Source organism: Manis pentadactyla, chromosome 11, assembly GCF_030020395.1.
Source record: "Manis pentadactyla isolate mManPen7 chromosome 11, mManPen7.hap1, whole genome shotgun sequence".
Classification (NCBI taxonomy): Eukaryota; Metazoa; Chordata; class Mammalia; order Pholidota; family Manidae; genus Manis; species Manis pentadactyla.
Genome location: NC_080029.1, coordinates 11,636,187 through 11,660,756, shown reverse-complemented (window position 1 = coordinate 11,660,756; position 24,570 = coordinate 11,636,187). Strand labels below are relative to the sequence as shown.

The 24,570-nt window shown below is 50.4% G+C and overlaps 1 protein-coding gene across 1 annotated transcript in view; it reads left to right on the top strand.

Annotated features, from left to right (window-relative positions):
- Positions 1-24,570, top strand: part of RIN3 (Ras and Rab interactor 3) — a 118,077-nt gene that overhangs the window by 54,641 nt on the left and 38,866 nt on the right. The window contains exon 5 of the mRNA XM_057488195.1: positions 18,663-18,735. Within this exon, the coding sequence (XP_057344178.1) occupies positions 18,663-18,735 (73 nt within the window). The remainder of the gene's footprint in view (positions 1-18,662; positions 18,736-24,570) is intronic.

Here is a 24,570-nt window from a genome sequence, read left to right as displayed (position 1 = left end):
AAGAGAAACTGGGGACAAAGCCTATTTCACTGACAGCACAGCCTGCCTCAGGCTCAGAGGCTGGAAGATAACCAGGAAAGGGTGGGCCCCACTGGGGGTGAGGTGATGGGAAGGCTGGAGAGGTGGGATTTGGTCAGGTCACCAAGGGCCTTAATAACCACCCCAAAGTGTTAGGGATTTAGTTTGTAGTGTCTTGGGAGGGCATGAAAAGATTTTGAACAGAAAGTGCCCTAATGAGACAGGCACTTTAGAAGAGATCTTGGCTGTGTGGGTGATGGCGCAGACAGTTGGCCGTGCCAGGGGCCCACAGAGGAAGAATAGGAGGGGATTGAGACCTGCCCAAGGGAAGGGCCTTACTCTAAGGCTGCAGGCGAACTAGGGGAACTGGGACTAGGAAGTGTAAGGCCCAGAGAAGGGGCAGGGCCTGAGCCTGGGAAGCCCTGACAGTGGGTGAGGCCTTGGGAGAAGGCAGGGTGCAGCAGTTATGGGAGATGTGAGCATAGGGATTGCCAGGGGTTGTTTTGCCCTGAGGAAGGCTGACACAGGAGGTTTTGACAGAGGTGGGAGAAAGTTCCAGAACACAGGGCCTCGGAAGCAAGAGAAGGTGAGGGAAATGGGTTTGCAGGTGCAGGGGTATCATGCCAGCACCAGGCCCAAGTGGGTGGCCTCAGCCTGTGTGTACAGTGACTGCCACCTTCAGGGGCTTTGTAGCTTCAGGAAATCTGTCTATGAGTAAACAGTCCAACTCAACTATTTCGGAGCCATGGGCTCTGATAGTCCCCTCTCTTTTTGGGGTGATTACAAAAGTGTCAGGGGTCAGAGTCCAGGCTCCAGAGCCTCCTGGGCTTCCTATGGATTATCTTAGCTCAACATTTGCATCTGGGGCTCCCACCTTCCTTTCCAGCTATTTCTGCCTCCCTCTACCACCCTGCATGAAAACCTGCTCTCTGGATATTCTCCAGCCAATAAACAGATTTATACTAACATGTGAAAGACTAACACCACCATAAAGTAGTGCTCCTGATGATGAGGGTTTGCATCTCAATAGGAATAAAAATTCTAGGACTGATGTTTCAGTGGCAGAATATCAGGCATTGGCCACCAAAGAGTGGAAGTTAGTTCATCCTGGCTGTCCTGAAATCGGGGAGGCATCTGTTCTGTCTAAGGCTCATACGGACTATCAACCTCCTCCCCATGCCAGCTGCCCACTCAGGCCCTCTGACTTCCCAGCAAGGTGGCTCAGGTGGTCAGTGAAGTTTCCTGATGAGTCTCTTGCCTGTTCACAGCAATCTCCCCAGGTCATCGCCGTCTGGAAGCACCCTGTTCCTTTCTCTGCCCTCACTGGCACTCACGGCATCCACCTCACCTGTGTGCCTATGTCTGCTGCTCTCCCGTCTCCCGTGTTGGTTTCATATTTTCATATCTCCTTTCTTCCTGCTGGCCAAGCTTCTGAGGGTAGAGTTTGAGTCTGATACAACATCTCTGGTCCCCATAGGCTGGCGTAGGGCAGAGCATGTAGCAAGTGTCCAGCCAACACCAGGTCATTGATCAGCTGGTTAATGACACTTCACACTTCAGCAGAGAGATGGCCTGGTTGGGAAGAACTGAGAGGGTGGGCTTTGGGACCTGATGGACCTGGATTCAAATCCCACCACTTTACTTTCGTCAGCTGTGAGGTTTTGTCAATGCTGTTCAACCCTCTGCCTCACCGAGCCTGGGTTTTCTCAACTGTGAAATGGACTCGTCATTGTAGTGACGAAGACTGGAACTACATACAGTAGGTGCTCATAAAGTTAATTACCTCTCCCCCTTCCCTGGCTGCCCACCTACCCTTTTAACATGGGTCTTAGGGTTAGAAAACCAGGTTTGTATTCAGGTCTCCCACTTACCCAGCTCTGAACTAAAGCAAGCACCTCTGGGGAAGTTGTTAGGAGAAACAGGCAAGAAAGCATAGGTGAGCGTACCCCAAACCTGGCAGATGCAAGAGCGGTGCTGCATTCATTCTTCATTCATGTCTATATGTAACCAGCAACTGGTGAGGGTCATGATCAGAACTGGATTCTGCTCTTAAAGGGATCCCTTGGGTAGCTGACTGGATGGGGTTAAGGGTGGAACAAAGAAGGCTGCATGCTTTTGCAAGTGCTTTGCGGTTCTCAGGGGTCCCTGTGCAGTTCTCACACCATCCCTTTGTGGAGGCCCAGCTGCTCTGGGAGGGTTACCCCATACTCAGGGCTTCCAAGGAGATGTTCCTGAGGACTCAGCTTTGGGAATTTTTCCCAAAAAGAAAGTGGATTGTTACCTCTAGAGCACCTCCCAGATTTGCTTTGCTCTGGCGGCATCATCTCTAGGAAGGGTGAGCAGCCTTAGGGCCGGTGAGAGCTTGAGCAGAGCCATGGGTGGTGTCCATTTACTGGGTTCTAATCTGGCTCCACCAGTTACTTGCTGTGTGACCTTAAGCAAGTCACTAAATGTCTCTGGGCCTCCTGGGAGAAGGGACCCCTGACCTCACCTAAGAGATGGATACAAAAGGCCTTGGAAGGATAAAGCCCCACATGGAGAGAAGGTGCTATTCTTGTTTGCCTGACCCCTGATCTCCTGGACCTGGATGATAAAGCCTCAGCATAGCCGAGGAGAATGCATGTTGTTCAGTGTCCCAGCTGGACTCTTGGGAAGCCACATTATTATGCCTGTCCCACCCACTTCTCCTTTCTGCCCAAACTAAGGAAGCAGTCAGAGGTGAGACTTTCTGGAAAGTTCAGTAAAAATGTACGGTGTCCTCTGTGGCTCTTTGTGTCCATCTCCCCTTATCTGTCAAGGACCAATGAATAGTTTGCCCTGCTCTCGCCACCAGCCCTGGTCCTGTTACACACGCTTTGTTGTGCTATTGCTCATCTTGGCCTTGGTTTCCACAGTGGAAACTTTTAGGGAACTTCCCCTGTGAGGATGTTCCTTTAATGTACTCACTGTTCCCAGTCTAAGGCTGCCCTGGGCAGCCCCCAGGTGAGACCAAGTTCCCCATTAAGTAGGCCCTACCCATGAAGTCCTATAAAGCCTTAGTGCCCAATTATTGGGGACTCGCCATACCAGACTCACCATGTGCCAAGCGCTGCGCCACACTCACTGTGTGTCAGGCACTGAGTGGGCTTTTGTAGAAGTTGTCCCTCTTGTCTTCAACACAGCCCTAGGAAGCAGGTGCTAGGGCCCTGTTTTTTTTTGTTTTTTTGTTTTTTGTTTTATTTTGGTATAATTAATGTACAATTATATGAACAACATTATGTTTATTAGACTCCCCCCATTATCAAGTCCCCACCACGTACCCCATTACAGTCACTGTTCATCAGTGTAGTAAGATGCTCTAGAATCACTACTTGTCTTCTCTGTGTTGTGCAGCCCTCCCCCTGCACCCCCCACGTTATGTGTGCTAATCGTAATGCCTCCTTTTCCCCCTTCTCCCTCCCTTCCCACCCCTCCTCCCCAGTCCCTTTCCCTTTGGTAACTGTTAGTCCATTCTTGGGTTCTGTGAGTCTGCTGCTGTTTTGTTCCTTCAGTTTTTTCTTTGTTCTTATACTCCACGTATGAGTGAAATCATTTGGTACTTGTCTTTCTCCACCTTGCTTATTTCACTGAGCATAATACCCTCTACCTCCATCCATGTTGTTGCAAATGGTAGGATTTGTTTTCTTCTTATGGCTGAATAATATTCCATTGTGTATATGTACTACCTCTTCTTTATCCATTCATCTACTGATGGACACTTAGGTTGCTTCCATTTCTTGGCTATTGTAAATAGTGCAGCAATAAACATAGGGGTGCATCTGTCTTTTTCAAACTGGGCTCCTGCATTCTTAGGGTAAATTCCTAGGAGTGGGATTCCTGGGTCAAATGGTATTTCTATTTTGAGTTTTTTAAGGAACCTCCATACTGCTTTTCACAATGATTGAACTAATTTACATTCCCACCAGCAGTGCAGGAGGGTTCCTCTTTCTCCACATCCTCGCCAACATTTGTTGTTGTTTGTCTTTTGGATGGTGGCCATCCTAACTGGTGTGAGGTGATATCTCATTGTGGTTTTAATTTGCATTTCTCTGATGACTAGCGATGTGGAGCATCTTTTCATGTGCCTGTTGGCCATCTGGATTTCTTCTTTGGAGAACTGTCTGTTCAGCTCCTCTGCCCATTTTTTAATTGGATTATTTGCTTTTTGTTTGTTGAGGTGTGTGAGCTCTTTATATATTTTGGATGTCAACCCTTTATCTGATCTGTCATTTATGAATATATTCTCCCATATTGTAGGATGCCTTTTTGTTCTATTGGTGGTGTCCTTTGCTGTACAGAAGCTTTTCAGCTTGATATAGTCCCATTTGTTCATTTTTGCTTTTGTTTCCCTTGCCCGGGAAGATATGTTCATGAAGAAGTCGCTCATGTTTATGTACAAGAGATTTTTGCCTATGTTTTTTCCTAAGAGGTTAATGGTTTCATGACTTACATTCAGGTCTTTGATCCATTTTGAGTTTACTTTTGTGTATGGGGTTAGACAATAATCCGGTTTCATTCTCTTATATGTAGCTGTCCAGTTTTGCCAGCACCAGCTGTTGAAGAGGCTGTCATTTCCCCATTGTGTATCCACGGCTCCTTGATCGTATATTAACTGATAGGGTCCCATTTTTGCAGCCTGAAGAACTGTTCCCAAGGATGCCACTGTGAGTGAGCCCGGGCTGTAAAGCGCCTTCCCCTGGGCCAGGTTGCTGCCTGTCCTGGCTCCTGTGCTCCTCGTGCATATGACTGTCCAAGTCAGAGGCAGGCGGAGGACACCAGAGGGGGAGGAAGAGCACAACCACTGAGTATCCATAAGAACTTTGGAATTATGCTCAGAAGCTGAGGCCTAAGCTACGTTATACCCACGTGCTTTACTTTCACTGCAAAGAACCAGAGCTGGACAGAAAGGGAGCTGGCAGGGACTAAACAGCTTCAAGCAGGACAGCATGGTGAGGAGGGGTTCCCTCAAGTCAGTGGGGTCTCCTGAATTCCAGGCCTCTTAATGATCATCTGAAAGAGGATCTGTTCCAAGCCTCGGTTTTGGTAGCATGCTGGAGCCACTCCTTCTAGCTCATGAGAGTTAATTGTACATATATCCCAGATCCAGTCTTGAAATCAACATGGTGGGAGTATTTACATTATGGAAATTGGCAAATGCTGTAAAGTCCAGACTTCCTTTCCTGGAGAGCCAGTTGTTAAACATTTACCAGCACACTGCAGCCCATCTTCATCTACAAAATGGGGACGGTAATACCCACCTTATAGAACCACTGGTAAGTGACATATATGTGGGCATTTTGTAAACAAAGCATGATGTGGGTGTGTAGATATACTGTGTGTGTTTATATGTAATTTGTTATAATTCTTACATGAAAGGCTATATCTTTAAGGGTGGGAGCTGTGTCTTTACAAAAACAGGAATAAATTGGAATCAGGGAGTGGTACAACAGGTGTAGCAGAGATTCCTAGAAAATCAGATGTATAATGTGAGACTGTAAGCAGATCATGGGACTGCATTTGAAATCATGAGGAATGTTCCCGTGGAAGCTTGGGAGGCTCCTTACTGGCTTCAGGATCCGAGGACCAGAGCCCTCCCGGTCACTGAGAAGATGTGTTTGAGCATTTACCATGGTTTTCTCTGAGAAAGGCCCTGTGGCTATTGTAGGAGGGGCCAACAGACAGGCAGGCCTGGATTTGAAGCCTTTCACTTACTACCTGCTTGAATTTGGGTGAATGCCCAAGCCTTTTTGAGCTTGGTCTCCTCACCTGTACCACACGGGTTTGGGGAAAATCGTAGAGGGGGCCTGCAGGGGTCTTGGCATACACAGACTCCACGTTAGATTTGTGTGGGTTCTGCCATCTCTCGTGCTCCCTCCTAACCTGGTTACCCAGAGTATCCTAGGACTCCAGGTGGACCCCCAGTTTGCAGAATGTGGCTCAGAGATTGTACATGAAGCTCCCTCTATGCAGGATGTTGCCTAGAATGCCTAGAATCTGTGCCTAGAATGTTCACTATGTGCCTCTTCCTCTACTGAGTTATGACATGAAGTATTAATGGAGAACTTTCTGGGTGCCCAGGCCTTTGCTGGGTACAGCAAGAGACTAAAGAAGTGGGACACCAAGAGTAATCATGTGTTGAGCACTTTATATATATGAATTAACTCATTTAATCTGCATTAGGATATGAACATTATCATGTGGCAGATTCAAGATTGTGGCACATTAGTTGACCCCTTCATTTTCCCATCCAGGGCCTACAGCCTCTCCCCTTGAAGCTAGATTGGCCTGCGTTGGCCTTGAGTAGCAGAAATGACACAATGCCAGTTCTAGGTGTAGCTTTAAGAGAACTGGAAACTTCCACTTGGACTCTAGGAGCCCACCCGGAATTGCCATGTAAGAAATCTGATGACTCTGAGACCACCATCCTGGAGAGACTACCTAGAGAGGCCTTAGACTACATGGACAGGGACAGAGGCCCAAGAGTGCAGCCTTCCAGCTGTTCCTGCCAAGGCCCCAGGCTTGGAAGAGTGAAGCTTCTGGATCCTCTGGACCAGAGCAGTCTGAGCTGGATACCACTTAATGACCTAGTCAGTGCCGTGAGGAGGAATAGAAGATTCTCCCAGCTGAGCCCTTGCCCATATTCATGGCCCACAAAATTGTGAGCTGCAATAAAATGACTGTTGTTTTAAGCCATTAAATTTTGCAAGTAGTTTGTTATACAGCAATAAGTAACCACAGTAAGTTTGAATTGTTCCATTTTGCAGATGAGGAATCTGAGGCACAGAGAAGCTAAGTGACTTGTTAAAGTCACACACTGGTATGTGGCAGGGTCAGGATTTAGCCCAGGAAGTCTGGCTCCCCACCACAGGCTCCTAACACTACCCTGTACTGCTCTTGAGTTGAAAACATGATTCTGCTCTCAAGGAAACTTCTACCTCCTTTGGGGTGCAAGGATCATGCACACTACTTAATTAGAGAATTATCTAAGACATTCACTATTCATTTACTCAATTCAAGGACACTAGGCCCTAACGATACAGAAATGATGACATTAAGACGTTAGGATTTTACTGCACAAAGTGAAAGGACCCCAAACACTGGTGGGTGAGTGAGACTCCAGGGAGCCCCTCTGGGGAGTGAGGACATGTGAGTTCTCTCTTGAAGAATGAATGGAAATGTCCCATGTGAGCGAGAGAGGAAGAATGTGATGCCGCAGGACAGTGGGTGCAAGGGCATAGAGGTGCAGCGTGTCAGAGTGTGTTGGGGGAAGTTCATTTGGCTGGAATAGGGTGTGTGGAAGGGAGGGGCAGGCAGAGAATGAGACTGTTGGTTGGGGCCAATCACAGGACAATGTGCACCCAGGTCTTGAAGCTCGGCTTTTCTCTAAGAGTCTCTAAAAGGCCACAGGGAAGAGCCCCGGGGGAAGAGGTGGGGTGGAATGATATGGAGTACCTTTCAAATAGAAGCTCTTCCCTGCTGACGGGCATTGTGGAGGCTGGACTGCATCTTCAACCCAATGATGAAGCCCAGAGGGGACTTGACTGCAGTCCAGGGACAGCATGGTGGTGCTTGGACCCCGAAGTTGCAGCTGCTTGGAGAAGAGGGGACATGCTCCTGAGATATATAAGAGGAGAACTGACATCACTGGTTGGCAGAACTGGCTGAAGGAGGAAGAGGAGCCAATGGAGGCACCTGGGGTCGGGGACCTGTGGCAGCATCATCCGAGGTCCAGGGAAAGCATGGTTGGAGGGGGTGACAGCAAGGAATATGGGGGGCCCCATGCCTGGGAGAGAGAAGCCCACTACCATCATGCCAGTGCCTGGCATATAGTAAGTGTTTAGCACATATTTAATGAATAAAATACAATAAATCCCTTTATCCAGGTCTCAGGAAGGAGAGCAGAGCCCAAGGTACAGATCTGAGAGTCTCCAAGGGATGGGATGCTAACCCTGCAATGTCCGTCTGTGTTGATTACATCCCTGGGGATCAAGATTCCCATTTCCACCTGTTCTTATGGGACTGTAAAATTGCCATCTGGTAACTAAAGAGGAATTTTAATTAGATGATGGGCTAGAGAAACCTAAGACTCGGTGAATCTAATTGCCTGAGAACTTGGAGCCCTGATCCCTAGTAGGTCATAGGAGCTTCCCTGTGTCAACAGAAACAGTCCTCTTTGCAGCAACAGAGTGGTGGAGTCCCCTTTCCCCACCAGGGAGGGTGATTCGTTTATGCTAATTCAGGAGGGCACTCAGCCCTATGCCTGCAGGGGTTTCAGAGGGTCTATAAATAGCACCCCTTTCTTCCACTTGTTCATTCAGAACCAGTGAGGAAGTAAAGGATCAGAACATCAGCTTTTCTACTGGTGGGCTGATTTGGAAGGTGCAGTTTGACCTACAGCCACAGTCAAGGGCCCTATCACACCCCCACCATTGAATTTGCTCCCCGGAACTGCAGGGTTCCCCCTTGCAACGGCTGAGCCTGCTCTAGGATGCTTATACCAGGGTCAGCAGAGAAGACAGACAGCTGCATCTGCAGTCCAGCTGGCTGGGGATTTACAAGCAGGTGTTTCAGAAACGTGCTGAAGCAAGCAGGACATCAATTGGCCTGAGGCTGGTCCCTTGGTCTTGATCCCACCACCCAGTCTGTGGCTCTTGGTGTCTCTGCGCTGCTGGTGAAGAGGACAAAGGCACGGTTCCGTGAGGCTGAAGTCCTGGATTCAGAGTTGTGCTGGGCACTCCTGGCTTCCATTCATTTCTGTGCCCAGCACTGATGTTGGGCGCCCACTGTGAGCTGGCATCTGAGCATTCCTGGGATGCTGCCAGTTGTCCAAGGAGCACAGACCGGCTCCCTCTGGAGTAGGATGTTCCTGAAACTTGGCACTCTTGCCCCTTGGAGCCGACCATTCTTTGCTGAGGGGCCTGTCCTCTGCACTGTAGGGCTGTTCAGCAGCAGCGCTGGCCTCTGCCCACTAGATGTCAGCAGTGCCACCCCATCCACCCCACCCCCGAGGTGTGACAGCCTGAATGTTTCCACACATTGCCAAATGTGCCCTGGGGGACAAATTTGGTCCTGGTTGAGGACCCTGCTTAGGGCTATGCCGTCTAGTGCGGCAACCATGAGCCACACGGGGCCATTGAACCCTTGAGAGGTGGGAGTCTGAATTGAGATGTGCTATTAAGTGTAAAATATGCACAAGGTTTTGAACACAGTATGAAAAAAATGGAAAATGTCTCATTAGTAATCGTTTTACATTTATAGTTTGTTGAACTGATAATATCTTAGATATATTGGGTTAAATAGAACATAGGACTATTTTTACAAGTTTCCATTCACTACAACTGACCCTTGAGCAACAGCGGTTTGAACTAAATATATCAGAAGAATTTTTGGAGATGTGTGACAATTTGAAAAAGCATTTTCTTTTCTCTAACTTACTTTATTGTGAGAATGTAGTATATGATACTTATAAAATATGTTTTTGTCAACTGATTATGCTATTGGTAAGGCTTCTGGTCAACAGCAAGCTATTAGTAAGTTTTGGGGGAGTCAAAAGTTATATGCCAATTTTTGACTGTATGGGGGTTGGCACCCCTAATACTCACATTATTCAAGGAAAGATCAATTGTGTTTCTAATATGACTATGAGAAAATTTTAAATTGCGCATATAGCTTGCATGATATTCCTGTTGGACAGAAGCATCTAGAGAGCCAGCAGCCGAGGACTCCAGGCAATAGCACAGACTGTGGACGCGGGCTCGCTGAAGGTCATGTCCTGGTGTTGCTTCCTAGCTCTGGGACCTTCAGTCAGCCACTTACCCTCTCTGAGTCTCACACTTTCACGAGCAGCGGTCACTTTCTTCTAGACCTCACATGAAAGTTCAGGGATGGGCTGAACTTTGTAAGATCCTGAAGGTGAAGCTGGGTTGGTTTCTGGGCTGGGTGTTCCTTGATGGGTCCTCTGTGGCTGCTGTTCTGCCAGCAGCTGCTGTCATCTCCTTTCCTTCCCTCAGCTCCCCAAGAGAGCAAAGTGTTTCTTTAGAGTGGGTGCAGGTAGAGAGTCACGCCCCCAACCACCGCCCCGGCACCTGCAGCATGAGCAGAGGAGCAAGCAGATCGCTTTCCCCACCTGGCAGCTCCTTGCAGCTCAGTCCCCCAGGAGGGCTGCCTCTGCTGGGCATCTCCTCCTCCATCCCTCCCCACCCTTCTCCCTAGCACCTCCCTGTCTGCCTCCTCTTTATTTAGTCTCCCCTGACACTTGACAATTCGCTCATCTGTCCAATGTCTCCCCTTATGTTTTGGCATCTGAGCCTATAAATAGTTCCCAGGCAAAGACCCATCTGCATTGTGACAGTTTGGTCCCTATTCCTCTTCCCAGACTTAAATCCTCATCTCCACAGTTGCTAAATATGGAAGAGCCCCATCCAAGAAAGGGAATGTTTCGTTGCAGCTTGAACAGGGTAGTGGCAGTTGCTGCAGAAGTGGCTGCCAGGAGGGAGCTCAGAATCAATGCTCTTAAGAGCCTCAAACCCCCTTCGGCTTATGGTGCGATCCTGACAAGGTCCGGGCTCTGGGACAGTAAAAAGAAGGACGGCTTGGCTTCTGCTCTCTGGGAGCTTCGTGCTGGGCCCAAGTCAGGCCTGTGAACACATCATGATGTGGCATAATCACGCTCTGAAGTGGAATGTGTCCCCAGTGCCAGGGCCAGAGGGAGGCAGGCCACAGTTCTGCCCGGGAGGGTTTCACTGAGGGTAACGGGGGGCCTGTCCAGTGGCAAGGGAGGAAATGTGTGGTCCATGGGAAAGCATCTCTTCTAGCTGACAAGACATGCTGAGTGCATTCCAGTATGGAAGACTGGATGCCCTCCCTCCCCATGACACCCCCTCTCCTTAACAAAAGGGGCCTGATACACCAGGCTTCTGGGCTGGTGGCACCTGGTCGTGACTGTGGCTCTTGGACCACTTACTTACTCTCTCCAAGCCTCAGTTTCCTTGCCTATAAAAGGATGATAGTGGAGTTGTCATGAAGACTACGTAGAGGCTAGCACAGAATAGGCACTTAATAGGTAGATGATATTATTATTACTGTTGTTACTATTAAAACCTTGAAAACACTAACCTTCCATTATTAATCAGGAGGCTCAAAGCCCCTGCTGGCAAGTTGGGAGGCAGGGGCAGAGCAATAGCGGTCAGAATCAGACCCTAGATTCCAGAGAGCACCAGAACCGAACTCGGGAAAGACGTGAGCTAATCCTCTCATGACACAATGATGCACCTTCTCTGGGCCTCAGTTTCTCCAGCTACACAGTGGGGAGGTTGGGCTGGAGCTGTGTCTAAGGGCCTTTCCACACTGGCTTTTGTTGTTTTCCATCCACTGGGAGGGACATTTGGGTTGGTTGGGTCTCTGGTCTGAGCCAACTTGGGCATGTGGTATAAAACTCAGTAAAAAGGTATTGCTGTACCTTTTTCATCCTAAAATTCTCAAGAGGAAATCAAGAGCAGTTGTTCCTTCTGCCAACCACAACCAGCAAATATGGCCATGACTCATACCCAGGCCTGTCAAGGGCAGTTGCCTTGTAGGTGAGCTGAGTGGGGGATGAAACAACTGGTGTTCTGTTTGTCAAGTTGTGCAGTTTAGTGCAGGGCTGCAGCCACCTAGAGAAGGAGGCACCTCTCTGCTCCCTTGCCAGACCCTGTGACAGGGCCTTGGGAGCATTTGGAGGCAGCCCCCTGCTTGGACCCCTGACTGTGGCTGCCAGGTCCTCTTGTGTTCCTTTCCCACTAGCCTCCCTGTGGCCTGTATACCCCAGGGACCTGGGGTTTGGGGAGGGGGCTGGAGAGTAAAGGAAGGTGATCTCACACTTCAGCTTCAGGGCTGGAAGGGGTGTAGGAACTATACAGAGGGAGGCTTGAGCAGGCTGGTAAATAAACAGTGAAGGGTACCAGCCAGTGACCCAGAGGCCAAGGACCTGGACCCTCAGTAACAGCCAGAAAGAAAAGGAACCGTTTCCGGCACATTCTCAAGTCAGCTTCCTCTCCCGGGTCCCTGAGCCCTAGCTCGCCCTTCCACCCTCCCCTGAGACCTGCCGGACCACTGTGTTATCTCTGCTGGAGGGGCTGCTATCCTCCCTCTGAGCCTCCGCAGAATCCCACTCCAGCCTCTGCACGAGAGCCAGAGAGGGCCTCGTGATGCTTATCCCCACCTGGCAGTTAGAGAAAGCAGGAGTCAGAGGTGGTGGGTGGAAACAGGGGCCCGCGCCTGGTTGGTACTGTTCAGGTTTGGGCTTTGCCTGGAACAGAAGCAAGAGTTTGTACCACTCTGAGCACGAGTCCTTGTATAGCTCAGCAGCAAGTCCCCCCAGAGAACAACAGCAGACGTGCTGCCCAATATGGGGCCGTTCGTCCTCCCCAGTCCTCCTGGTAGCCTGTGCCCTCTACTGGGCCAGCAGTTCCAGAAGCCCTGGTCTAGCAGCCCCTTCCTCCAGGTCTGGAGGGGGCCGCTCTCCCGTCTTACAGGAGAGGCAGCCGGGAGAATCTCAGAGCTGGTGGGTGCCAAAGCTGGGCCTGGAACCACGGAGTCCTCAGGCCCCAGAGAAATTGCTGCTCTCCCCACTTCCACCCGTCGGAACAGTGGCTCTTGATTTACTCTTAATTATCTAATTCAGAAAATTGGGCCTTCAGCTAGGCCTGATGGTGGTAGCCAATTGTCCTTCTACTGCCTGAACCACAAGCTGACCAGGTGGTTCCCATGGCAACCGTGGTGTTGCTGAGCAACAGTGGGTCCCATCAGCCAAAAGGCCACTGTGACCTTCCTAGAGGGGGAGGATCCCAATGGGTGGGACGGGCACCTGGAAGAGTGGGTCTGGCCCCACCTGCTGGTTCTTCACCCACTAGGACACCTTTAGTAAAAAAGATAGAGGATAACAAGTATCGGCAGAAGTGTGGAGAAACTGGAATCTTCCTGCGTGGCTAGTGGGAAAATAAGTGGTGCAGTCACTTTGAATAAACAGTTTGGCAGTTTCTTAAACATACAGTTACCCAGCAATTCCCCTTCTAGGTATATACCCCAGAGAAATGAAAACTTAGGTCCACACAAAAACTTGTGCACAAATGTTCACAGCAGCATTGTTTTAGCAGCAAAAAAGTGAAAACAGACCAAATAGCCATCAATATATGAATGGACAAACAACATGTGCTATGTCCATACAGTAGAATAATATTCAGCCATAAAGAAGAATGAAGTACTAACCCATGCTCCCACTTGGGCGAACACTGAAAATGTTCTGCTAAGTGAAAGCAGCCAGCCACAAAGGACCACGTATTGTCTGATTCCATATATACGAAGTGCCTACGATAGGCAAATCCACAGGGACAGAAAGATCAGTGGCTACCAGAAGCTTGGAGGAGGGAGGGAGGGAAAGTGACCACTAACAGCACATGGTTTCTTTCAGGGATAATGAAAATATTACAAATTTGATCATAGTGATGGTTGCACAACTCTTTGATCACTCTAAGATCTTTGAATCGTGAACTCTGAATTGGTGAATCACATGGTGTGGGGATATGATACCTTAATAAAATGGTTAAAAACAAACATTAAACATTAAAAAAAACTGTCCAATTAGAATATGGGCGAAATTCATGAACAGACTTTTCTCCAAAGAGGATATACAAATGGCAAACTGCCACACAAAAGGATGTCCAACATCTTTTCAAAATGCAAATTGAAACCACAATGAGATATCATGCTACACCTATTAGAATGGCTAAATTAAAAAATAATGAAAACATCAAACTGGCAAGCATGGGGAGAAACTGGGATCACTCCTACATTGCTGGTGGGAATGTAAAATAGTATGGCAACCCAGGAAAATTGGCAGTTCCTTTTAACACTAATAGATTTGCCATATGACCCAGAAATTGTACTCTTGGGCATATATCCCAGAGAAGGGAAAACATGTTTTCCTGCAGAAACTTATACATAAGTGTTCACAGAATCCTCGTGCATAATAACTAAACTAGACACTCCCCAGATGTCCTTTAGTGGGAGAATAACCAAGGAAACTGTGGTACATCCAGACCATAGAATACTTTTCAGTAATCAGAACAAGCTATGGATGCCCTCAACAACTTGGATGCCCTCAAGAAAAATGCACTAAGTGAAAAAAAGCCAATCTCCAAGGATATACACTGTGTGGTTCCATTTATACGATGGTTGTGGAATAACGTAATCACAGAGAGGGAGAACAGATGAATGGTTGCCAGGGCCTGGGGTGGGCCTGGCCTTAAAGGGGGAGCACTGGGGAGCCTTGCAGTGGTGGTGCAGGGAACAGCTTGATGGTGGTGGTGATTACAGGTGGCAACTGTGTGGTGCTGCGTGCACGTGCACACACACACACGAACCCATGTGAAACAGTGAAATCTGAATGAGCTAAGCGCCATGCCTGGTGCTGGGGGTAACCATGGGGAAGGAAGGAGATGCATGCAGCCCCTGTCCTCAGCAGTTCATTTGTGTGAGTAGTAAAACAAAATTTCTTTCTTTTAAAACCATCTTCCATCTTCCGGTTTTCTGCTCTTCATGGACATTTCATTTTGATACTAAGCCAGCCCAGCGTGTGTGGACTTGGCATCTCTGTCTTGTCCCAAACTCAGCCTTAGTAGTGAGTTGTAAGGTGAAATAGTTCCTTTTCTCCAAGCAGAGGCAGAATCCAACTACCTTTTGCCTGTTGTCATCTCAGGACGTTTCAGGCGCAGCTGACTGGTGCCCATTCCCTTGCCTGCCCCTTTGAGCATGAAACGGTTTAGGCAGGGCCTGGCATGCTACCACAGAGGCTTCTGCTGAGGACCCGAGACAGCACACAGTGCAGAGAGCGGCTGCTCGTGCTTGTCAAAGGTGACCAGGTACAACTGGCATCTTTACTGGGAGGAGCCGACTGGCTGGGCTATGAGTCATATACATTCAAATGGTTAAAATGCTAAATTTGATGCCTTCTCTAGTTTGCCACAATAAAAAGAGAGAGAGGGAAAGAAGCCTCCTACTTTTAGCATCATCCCCTCTCTCTCCACCCCCCAGACCTAAGCAACCAGGAACCTCCTTTCTGTCTCTGTCTACTTGGTCTCCTCTTGATTCTAGCACCAGAAGACCTGGTCAGCCCAGCTGTCCTTTCTGGAGCCTCACTGGGAGCCTGGTACAATGCCAGATGCAGTGCAGGTGACGGCAAGGGAGACCCGTTCTGCTCTCAGTGAGTGAGGTCTCCTAGTCTGAGAACCCGTGCTCTGCATCGGTGGAAGCACAGGCTCAGCGTTTCCCTGGTGCAGGTGCGTGGCTGGGACAGTACGCTCTTTGTGCACTTCCCCACAGGAGGGGCCGGAATTCTCAGGAAAGGCTTCGGATGGACCCAAGGTGGACCTGGAAGCAGAGCCCTGAAGGCAGGGCAGGGCAAAGATGGATTCTCTGTGCTCGGGGAAACAGCATGGGCAAAGCCCTGGAGGCAGGCTGGAGGACTGCGTTGATGGGCGAGAATGAGGAAAATTGTCCAGAGGGAAGAGTTTTAAATTGAGGAGCCTTACAAAATGAGGCCAAACACGGCCTCAAAAATCCACCCACCTCCCACCCTGCCTCACAGCACGCTTGCCTCCCCTGTTCACACTCATGGTGTAGCAGTAGTGCGGTTGGCTGGGCATGCTGTGCACTGTTCTAGGCAGCTCCCGCGGACTGATTTATTCCACGCCCACAGCATTGTGTCTGAGGGGGTACACCGGTTTTCTAGGGCTGCTGTGGCAAAGCAGCACAAACCAGGTGGCTTCAAACAACACAAATTTATGCTCTCACCGTTTTGGAGGCAGAGGTCCCAGATCAGCCTGTCAGCAGGGCTGGTTCCCGCCAGGGAGTCTGCTGCAGCCTCTCTCTGAGCCTCTGGTGCCAGCCAGCAGTCTTTGGTGCCCCTTGGCTTACTCCAGTCTCTGCCTCTGTCACATGGCTTCTCCTTTCTGTGATGTGTTCCATGCCTTTATGTGTCTTCTTATAAGGACCCCAATCACTGGATTTATTCAATCTGACCTCACGTTAACTTCATTACATCTACAAAGACCCTATTTCCAAATAAGGTCATGTTCACATGTACCAGGGCTTAGGACTTCAACACATCTTTTTGGTGGGACACAATTCAACCCACAACAGATGGAGACTTTATTTCTGTTATACAGCTGAAGAGCCCAAGGCACAGAGAGGATAAGCAACAATGTGATGGAGACATGCTCATGCTCAGGCAGCTTGGCCTGGGGACCCCCACACCAACCAGCTGTACAGTGTGGGGCACAGGGCAGTCCTGGAAGCTAAGCCCACCCACCACTCATCAGAACGAAGGAGTGTTTAACAAAGGATTTGCATCTGTACCTGCCCCAGAATGGTATGAAGCTATCTGTCAGGGCTTCCTCAAGTCTGGGGTGTCTCTTTGGACACCTGGAGGGAAGGACCATGAGCCATGCAGCTGGGGGTGCAATGGTCTAAGATCCCAGACAACACGCTTCAGAGGCCATTATCTCTCTGGGGTCCCCATCCCAGGCAGACATTTAGTAAGCATTTACTGATCTCCCAAAATGCCATGTACAGTCCTGGGTGCTAAGGGAGACTCAGATTTGGGCAAGCCCCGGCCCAGGCATGCAGGAGCCCAGGGGTGAGGTATGTGGCAGGAAGCTAGGACTGGGGCAGAAAAGTCAAATTATGAAGAAACAAACATGAGCCTTGACCATGGCTTATGATTTTATAGATCTACACTTTTAACAATAAAATGGTGATTGGGCCACTCCATCTAGAACTGTGCTGGGCCTGGGCTACAATAATGAATGAGCTCTGGCACCTGCTCTCGAGGAGCTGACCAGAAAGTGGCTGGCCGGGTAAACTGAGGCAAAAGGAAGTTACGGGCTTGCTATAAAGTGCCAAGGGCCACAGAAGAAGGAGCAACTGACTTTATCTTAAAGGTTTTGTCTGTGCTCCGGAAAGGTCAGACCATGGAATAGGAAAGATGCTAACTGAGAGCACACTTGCCAGCTGTGAGGCTAGGCTTTTTGCCTGCATCCCCACTAGCCCGCCTTGACAGATTCCTGGGAAAGATCTTTACATTCCCACTGCAGGGATGGAGCGTTCTCTCTGCCCAACTGCAGTCCTTGGGCCGCAGGCTCCCTTGGCCAGTCGTTGCTGCTTCTGGACAGTCAGCGATGCACTGAGTTCCACCAATAGGTGGCGCTGTGGGCTGCCCCGCCGCTGTTAATTCACGGAGGGTGGTAACTGCGAGGCCTGTTTGTTAGACTTAAATCATTTGTGGTGATCTTCCAAGTACCTCCAGTATATAATCTAAGTATTTTTCTTTAAAACCCTTAAAAAAATTTTTATATCCTAATGGGAAGCCATTATGCCTTTTCCATAGATGATGAATGTAAACTTTTTTTTAAATCATGTTAACTGTTTAGAAACAAGGCAATTATAAAACCGAAGCAATCAGAACAAAAGATATTGGTCCGTGGATCCCCTATAACCATCTCGCAGACCACCAATGCCGTGAAACGCTGTCCTAGGCTGTGAAACCAGGACAGCAGGCTGAGGCCACCTAGATGCACTAGTGTTCCAGTTGGAAGGGTACCTTCCTTTTGCACTTGGAGGAACTGAGGCTCTGAGAGGAGAGGAACGTACTCAGACTCAACCCCAGGGCCAGAGCCAGCCTGGAGCTGGGCTCGTCCCCTCCAGGACTCGGACCCTGGGGCAACCTTAGGGAACTGAAAGGAGTGGGATTCGGTTTCTCGGTGCCTCTCATGCCTCAGAACGTCAGCCCTGGATCCCCAGTGCAGGGAGCATCCCCTGCTGGGCGTGTGGCGCCCTGGGCTGAGCGTCCGGAGTCATGGGGGTGGACAGCGGCTGAGATGGGCAGCAGCACCTCGACCCGCTCGCTTAGCTCATCTGGGCCCCTGGGCCTGAGGGTCCAAAGCCGGGCATGGCCTGGTGCTGTATTCTCCTCAGGTCAGCCTGGTCCTAGCTCCAGCCACTGACACACGTCATAGCACCCTGCCCCTCTGAGGTAGGACCTGACCTGCCTCACTGCAGATCCACCCTGGGATGGGATCTTGGGTGAATGCTTTGACCTCCCATCCTTGTCAGAGCTGGAAAATATCAGGGTCACTCTCACTCTTCAATGACCCACACAACCAAATCAAGTTCTGACAGGCCCACGGGTTCTTGGCTGAAAGGCCAGTGGCCCCAGGCCAGCGCCCCTGGACCAGTGAACCTCCTGGAGGTCAAGACGGACTGGGCATCTCCTCTCCACCTGACCCTGCACAGCTCAGAACTGCCAGGTTGAGATGGCCCTGATCAATTAAATGTGTAACTCTGCTTTTACAATCTCGAGTCTTCTGTGTTATTTTGCCCCAAATGATAAATGTGCATGGGCTAAGACAACACCAGCTGAAACCTCAGTGGGCTGACACCCAGTACTTCACTCTCACTCCCCTGCAGCCTAACTGGCAGTGGAAGGCCAGGGTGTAGCAGCCACCGGGACCCACAGTGAAGCAGCAGGCGCGGCCCCCACCCTCAGGGAGTGACAGGGACACTCATCCAAGGCTTTTGTCCTCTCTCCTCAGTATTGTACCTGGAAGGCTCCGTTCTTGTGTTTGAGGACATCTTCAGACTGATTGCTTTCTACTGTGTCAGTAGGTGAGTAGACCTGCCCCACAGGGAGGGTATCCGGTTGCAGCAGATGTCCGTGTAACCTTGGGTGGGGGTAGATGGCCACAGGGAAGCCCCCAGAGGTAATGGTGCAACCCAGAGGATGCAGAGAGAGGGGACAGTCCCTGGCTTTGCCCTGGTACCGAGAGGGGAGGTGTTGGTTCTGATGCGCTCTTGGACCTGCTGGTAAGGGACCCTCCCTCACCACCACCTGCCCCTTGCTTACTGCCCATCACCCCAGCTTCCTGTGGCTTCCAGGACAGCCTAGAGTCCTATGTGGACCTGACCTACCCCATTGCAAGGGCTGTAGAAGGAACCTCCTGGAGGGGCAGCAGGAGGGGCTGAGAGCCCCCACCCCACCCGTGGGAAACAGCATGTGATTATTAGCAGCTGCTGGGTGGAGTGGGTGTCTGGTAACCACCCTCAGAGCTGTCCTATTTTCAAAACTGGTTGCAGGTCAACAGGAATTTAAAAATACATTTTGGTGCCATAAGCCAATGACTTAAGCTACAGGGCCTTGGCATGGGCTGGCTAGAGGCTGGGCAGGATGTCTTGGAGTCCAGGGCTCCAGGCCCACTTCTCCCTTCAAAGAGACCATCCTTGCTGCCTCTGCAGTCAAGCACCACACTTGACCCAGAAGCCCTCCCACCTACCAGGACCCCATGGGCTCCCATGGGCAGAAAGGGCGATGCTGATAATAACAGTTGCTGACAGCTGCCACCTACTGAGGGCTCTCCAGGTACCCAGCACTGTGCTAAGGGTTTTTATATCCACTGTCTTTTTAAATCTTGCAAGCAGTTGCCACGAGGTAAGTGTTCTTGTTATTCCCATTTCACAGAGGAGGAAACTGAGACTGAAAGAAGTAACTTGCTCACAGTTGCACAGTTGGGAAATGGCAGAATGGAGATTGAGAGTAGATAAAGGTCCAACAACCATGATCTTTGCTCTAGCTGCCCCACTGTGTGTGTGCCCTGCGGTGAGCCTGATGACCTGGCACATTCCTCCAGTCCTACAAGGCAAAGCACTGGAGGCCCCTGACCCTTTGACATTATGATACATCATGCTGTCATGGAGACGGGCCTTTTCCTGTTCTGAGAAGTTCTTACCTTAGAAAAAGGTGTCTTGCACTGTGTGTGGTACGTGCTGGGTGCTTTGAATGAATGACATAATTGCAGAGCCGAGAACTTGAGCTAGGTATTTAATCGGAGGCTCAACTTCCTCTTCTGTAAAACTGAAATGATAACAGCCATTAGGTAGATGCTGGAGGAGGAAATAAGATAGAGACAGTAGGTCTGAGCTTCTGTTTCCACGTGTTGGGCCATAGGAGGCTGTGCCGGGACAGTGACCTGGAACCGTGGTCACCAAGCTCACCATGGTCACATCCCAGCCTTTCCTTCTCTGGCTGCTGTTTCTCCGTGTTCCAGAAAAACAGGTGCATACTCCCCCCTCCTCAAATGCTCCAGAAACCCACAAGGAGGTCACAGGGACAGAAGCTGGCATCCCTACATTTAGGGGCATGGGTGTCAGCACCAAGACCACCTCCGAGGAGTGAGACTCTGCAAGAGGAAGAGCCCCAGGCTGGGAGTTGCAGACCCCTGACCCAGCTCTGTGGCCTTGGGCAGTGACCTGAAGTCTTCCGGCCCCGTTGCCTCCACTGTCAAGGGCATGGTAGCTAAGATGAACAGCAGGTGCCAGAGCTCTGTGGCTCTACAGTTCTGGGATCCTGCCCAGTAGACTCCTTCAAACCACACATCTGGGGCAGCAGGAGATGAACCTGAGATGCACATGTCAAGTGCCTTTGTGTGGCCTGCGGGGCCTTGCACAGAGGGGCGTTTCGATCACTGCTAAACACCCAGGTGATCAATGCCAGTCCTGGCTCTGAGACGTGTGTCCTGAACACCACACAGAGCTGCAGGCCCGCCGCACCCCCTCCTCCCTCACAGGGCCTGCTCCTGGGTGGGCACTCAGGGCCCTTGGGGCCTGGGCTGGGCGCCTGTTGACTGAGCATGTTCCCCACGATAGCACAGACCAGCCCGGGGATGGCCAAGCAGCGTGATGAAGCCCATCAGAGCAGCAAGTCCTCCTCCGTCCCACACTCATTTGGGAGCACATGCTGTGCTTACACAGGAAGGCATGGGCTCTGCTTCACAGTGCTCACCCCAAACCAACACAAACCTACCGCGGCACTCTGGGGGGGAGTCAGTGTGAGGGTTCTGGAGTGGGCTCCCAGCCCTGGCCCCATAGTCACCCAGGGAGCTGGTTAGAAATACAGACTCCTGGAGCCCACTCCGGAGATTCTGATATATGCATTTATAACATGTATATAACATCTGCATTTATAACATATATATATATATATATATAAAATCTGCCTTTTTAACATAATAATCTGCATTTTTAACATATATAATTTGCTTTATATCATATATAGAATCTGCACTTAACTGCATTTATAGCATATGCATATATAGTATCTGCATTTATAACACACACATATATATATATCATCTGCATTTATAACAAACCTGTCTGCAGACCAGGGTTCAGGAAACTTTTCTAGGGACATGATAGCAGGAGTTTAGCTGGGGTCTCCTAGGGGCAGACCTAAGGCTCGGTGTTCAGATGATGCTAGGGGCTAGCCCCCAAGGAGAAAGCAGCAGGGGAGTGGGGAGCAGGATGAGGGGGGAAGGGCAGCCCAGCAAGGACGCCTTTTCAGCTGCCACCCAGCCTCAGCCAGATCCCAAGGGCAGCTCTGGAGCATGAGGAGACCTTGGAGTTGTCCACCTTAAGGCCACGGGGCTGGGCTTTTGTACCCCCAAGCCAGCCAGCCAGCCCCCGTGGCACACCCAGGCATTTGGGGCTCTCCAGGGAGGCAGGCCGCGGGGCTCCACTGTGCCCGGACAAGCCTCTCAGGCTCACGGGTGCTAGCCCTCAGGAGCATGGGCAGTGGGTGCACAGAGCTGATAAAAGGCGTCCAAGGGAATCGGGTGGGGGGGCAGCCAGTGATGCTGCAGACAAGCTCCCTTCGGCTCCCATTGGGCATCTCTGTGGTCAGGTTTTGTGCAGTGAACTGCCCACAGAGTTCTGCCCCCTCTAGCAGTCCTGCCTGGCAGGTATGCTCATCTGCAGACACGCATCTGGAGCTGATGACCTCTGCCCCAGGCTTTGCTGAGGATCCGGTGCAAAGATTCTTGTAAGGGGCTTAGCAGAAGGTCCGGCGTAGTGTTCCTGAAATGATCGACTGTATTGCTATAGCTGGGGGTGTGACCTGCCTCAGGTCACACAGCTAAGCTCTAAGCCAGATTTGAAGCCAAGCATATCTGACTTCTGCCCAGCACAGTGTCAAGGCCTGCAGCCCAGAGAAAGCGTGTGCTGTTCCCCATCCAGCCCTCCTCTTCTGTGTACGGGAGAGTTGAGGCCTCCTGGTGGAAGAGATGACATTGGAGGCCAGGCATAGAAAGGCAGGAAGAGACTTCTAGGTAGAGGAAACAGCATGGGCAAAGGCCTGACAGTGGGAAAGCTGTGAACAGCTCAGGGGCTTTGTGGGGAGAACCAGAGCATGAGTGGGAGAGAAGATGCTTGGAAGGCCCCACACACCATCTCTGCAGGCTTCCTGCCGCCCCCAGTCGGACTGCACCTGAGCAGAGCAGCATGGCTGCAGCAGGCAGGGAATCAAGGCAAGGGGAGAGTGGGGACCAGCCCAGCACCACTGCAGCCATCTAGGCTCTGTATAGAGGTGCCTTCCCAGGGCAGTGGCTAGGGGAACTGAGAGGGGTGGCAGAGAAGGGGGTGTGGGGGGACAGGGGATGTGCCAGGGTTCCCATCCTGGGCAACGGGAGCGCTAACACACCTGATTGTTTCTGGAGTACTTACTACACACCAGGCCATTACAAGGATCATGAAGCCTGATCCTCAGAACATCCCGGAGTCAGGAGTCAGTAACCTCATGCAGTGGGTGTCATTAGCCAAAATGAGGAAGGAAGGGAGGGGCCCCTTGGGCCTGACCACCCAGTGTTGTGACTAAGCCGCCACACTTCTTTCCCAGAGGAGGGGTGGCAGAGGGTGTTCTCTCTGCCTCTGAAGAAAGCTGGTATCCCTGTGTCTGGAGCTGCCTTCTGAGCCAGAAGCCACAGTCTTACCTTTGCACAGTCCTAGCTAGCAGGGCAGAGGGAAAGAGCCTGACCCCACTGCTCAGAGGCCCCAAAAAGTGCTCTTGACCCTGGCTTTTAGGAGGAGGAAGGATACACACACACACACACACACACACACACACATGCTCCCACAAGGCACAGGCCCATAGTTTTCTACCCTGGCTCATTTAATCCTCATGACAACCCTGTAAGAGGGCATCATGTCCCTGCTGCCAGACCAGGAAGCTGAGCTGGAAGGGACACCAGCCAGGATTGGCAGAGCTAGGGTTTAAACCAGGTCTGTGGATTCCAAAGTTCATGATGGTTTTCTCTTTCTCCTTCTCTCTCACTTAAAAAAAAAAAAGAGAGAGCCATAAGAAGAAAACAAATCCTTTCATTTGCAACAACATGGATGGAGCTAGAGGGTATTATGCTCAGTGAAATAAGCCAAGCGGAGAAAGACAAGTACCAAATGATTTCACTCATCTGTGGAGTATAAGAACAAAGAAAACTGAAGGAACAAAACAGCAGCAGAATCACAGAACCCACGAATGGACTAACAGCTACCAAAGGGAAAGAGACTGGGGAGGATGGGTGGGAAGGGAGGGATAAGGGGGCGTGGAAAGAAAGGGAGCCTTACGGTTAGTATATATAATGTGTGGGGGGGGCACGGGGAGGGCTGTGCAACACAGAGAAGACAAGTAGTGATCTTACAGCATCTTACTACGCTGATGGACGTTGACTGTAATGGGGTATGTGGGGGGTACTTGGTGATTGGGGGAGTCTAGTAACCATAATGTTCCTCATATAATTGTAGATTAATGATACCAAAATAATAAAATTTAAAAAAAAAGAGATAGAGCTACCCAAATGAGGTCATGTTTTTCCCTCCACAGTGGTTGATGTTCAAAACCACAAAAATCATGCAGGATCCCTTAGTTGATGGAGCTCAGGGTGCCGTGGGGCACTGAGAGGACTCAAATACCACTCCCATCGGCCTGGGCCTTCCCTCCTAGAAGTGCTCCCCAGGTCACTCCAGGAGCTTCACAGGCCCGGGGTGGAGGGGCCAAGCCCTTCAGGGCAAGAGAAAACGAGCCGATATCCAAGAGTTAATGAAGTCATAGACATGGTGTATGGTGCTTTTCAGTCTGTGGGTCACAGCCTGTGAAGGGGTGCAGGATAAGACAAAATATATATTTGGTCTTTGTCCAGGTTCCTGCCACAGAGCTCCTAAAACCCTTGGGATTTCCTGAGTGGTAGGGGTGTCTTCTGTTTTTCATAATGACCCTCTTTCTGTTACACCTGAGTTTATGCCAAAAGGTGACACAGCTGCAGCCCCTGGACAGGCTCAGGATGGGGTTGGTCACCAGGACAACCAAGTGATTAGAGGGCTGGATCTTTCCACCCACCCCCCCAGCCTCCCAGGTGCTGCACATGGAGCACAGGGAGGTGCTGGGGTGGGGTGGGTGTCACGCAGGCAGGCCTGGAAGCTGTGCGCCCCTCCCCTCTGCCTTGCTGTGCACCTCTTCCATCTGGCTGTTCCTGAATTGTAGCTTTTATTATAAACTGGTAAAGTTGAAATATTTCTCTGAGTTCTGTGCACCATCCTAACAAACTACTGAGGCTGAGAAGGGGGTCATGGGAACCTCTAATTTATACCAAATTGGTTGGAATTATGGGCGGCCTAGGATTT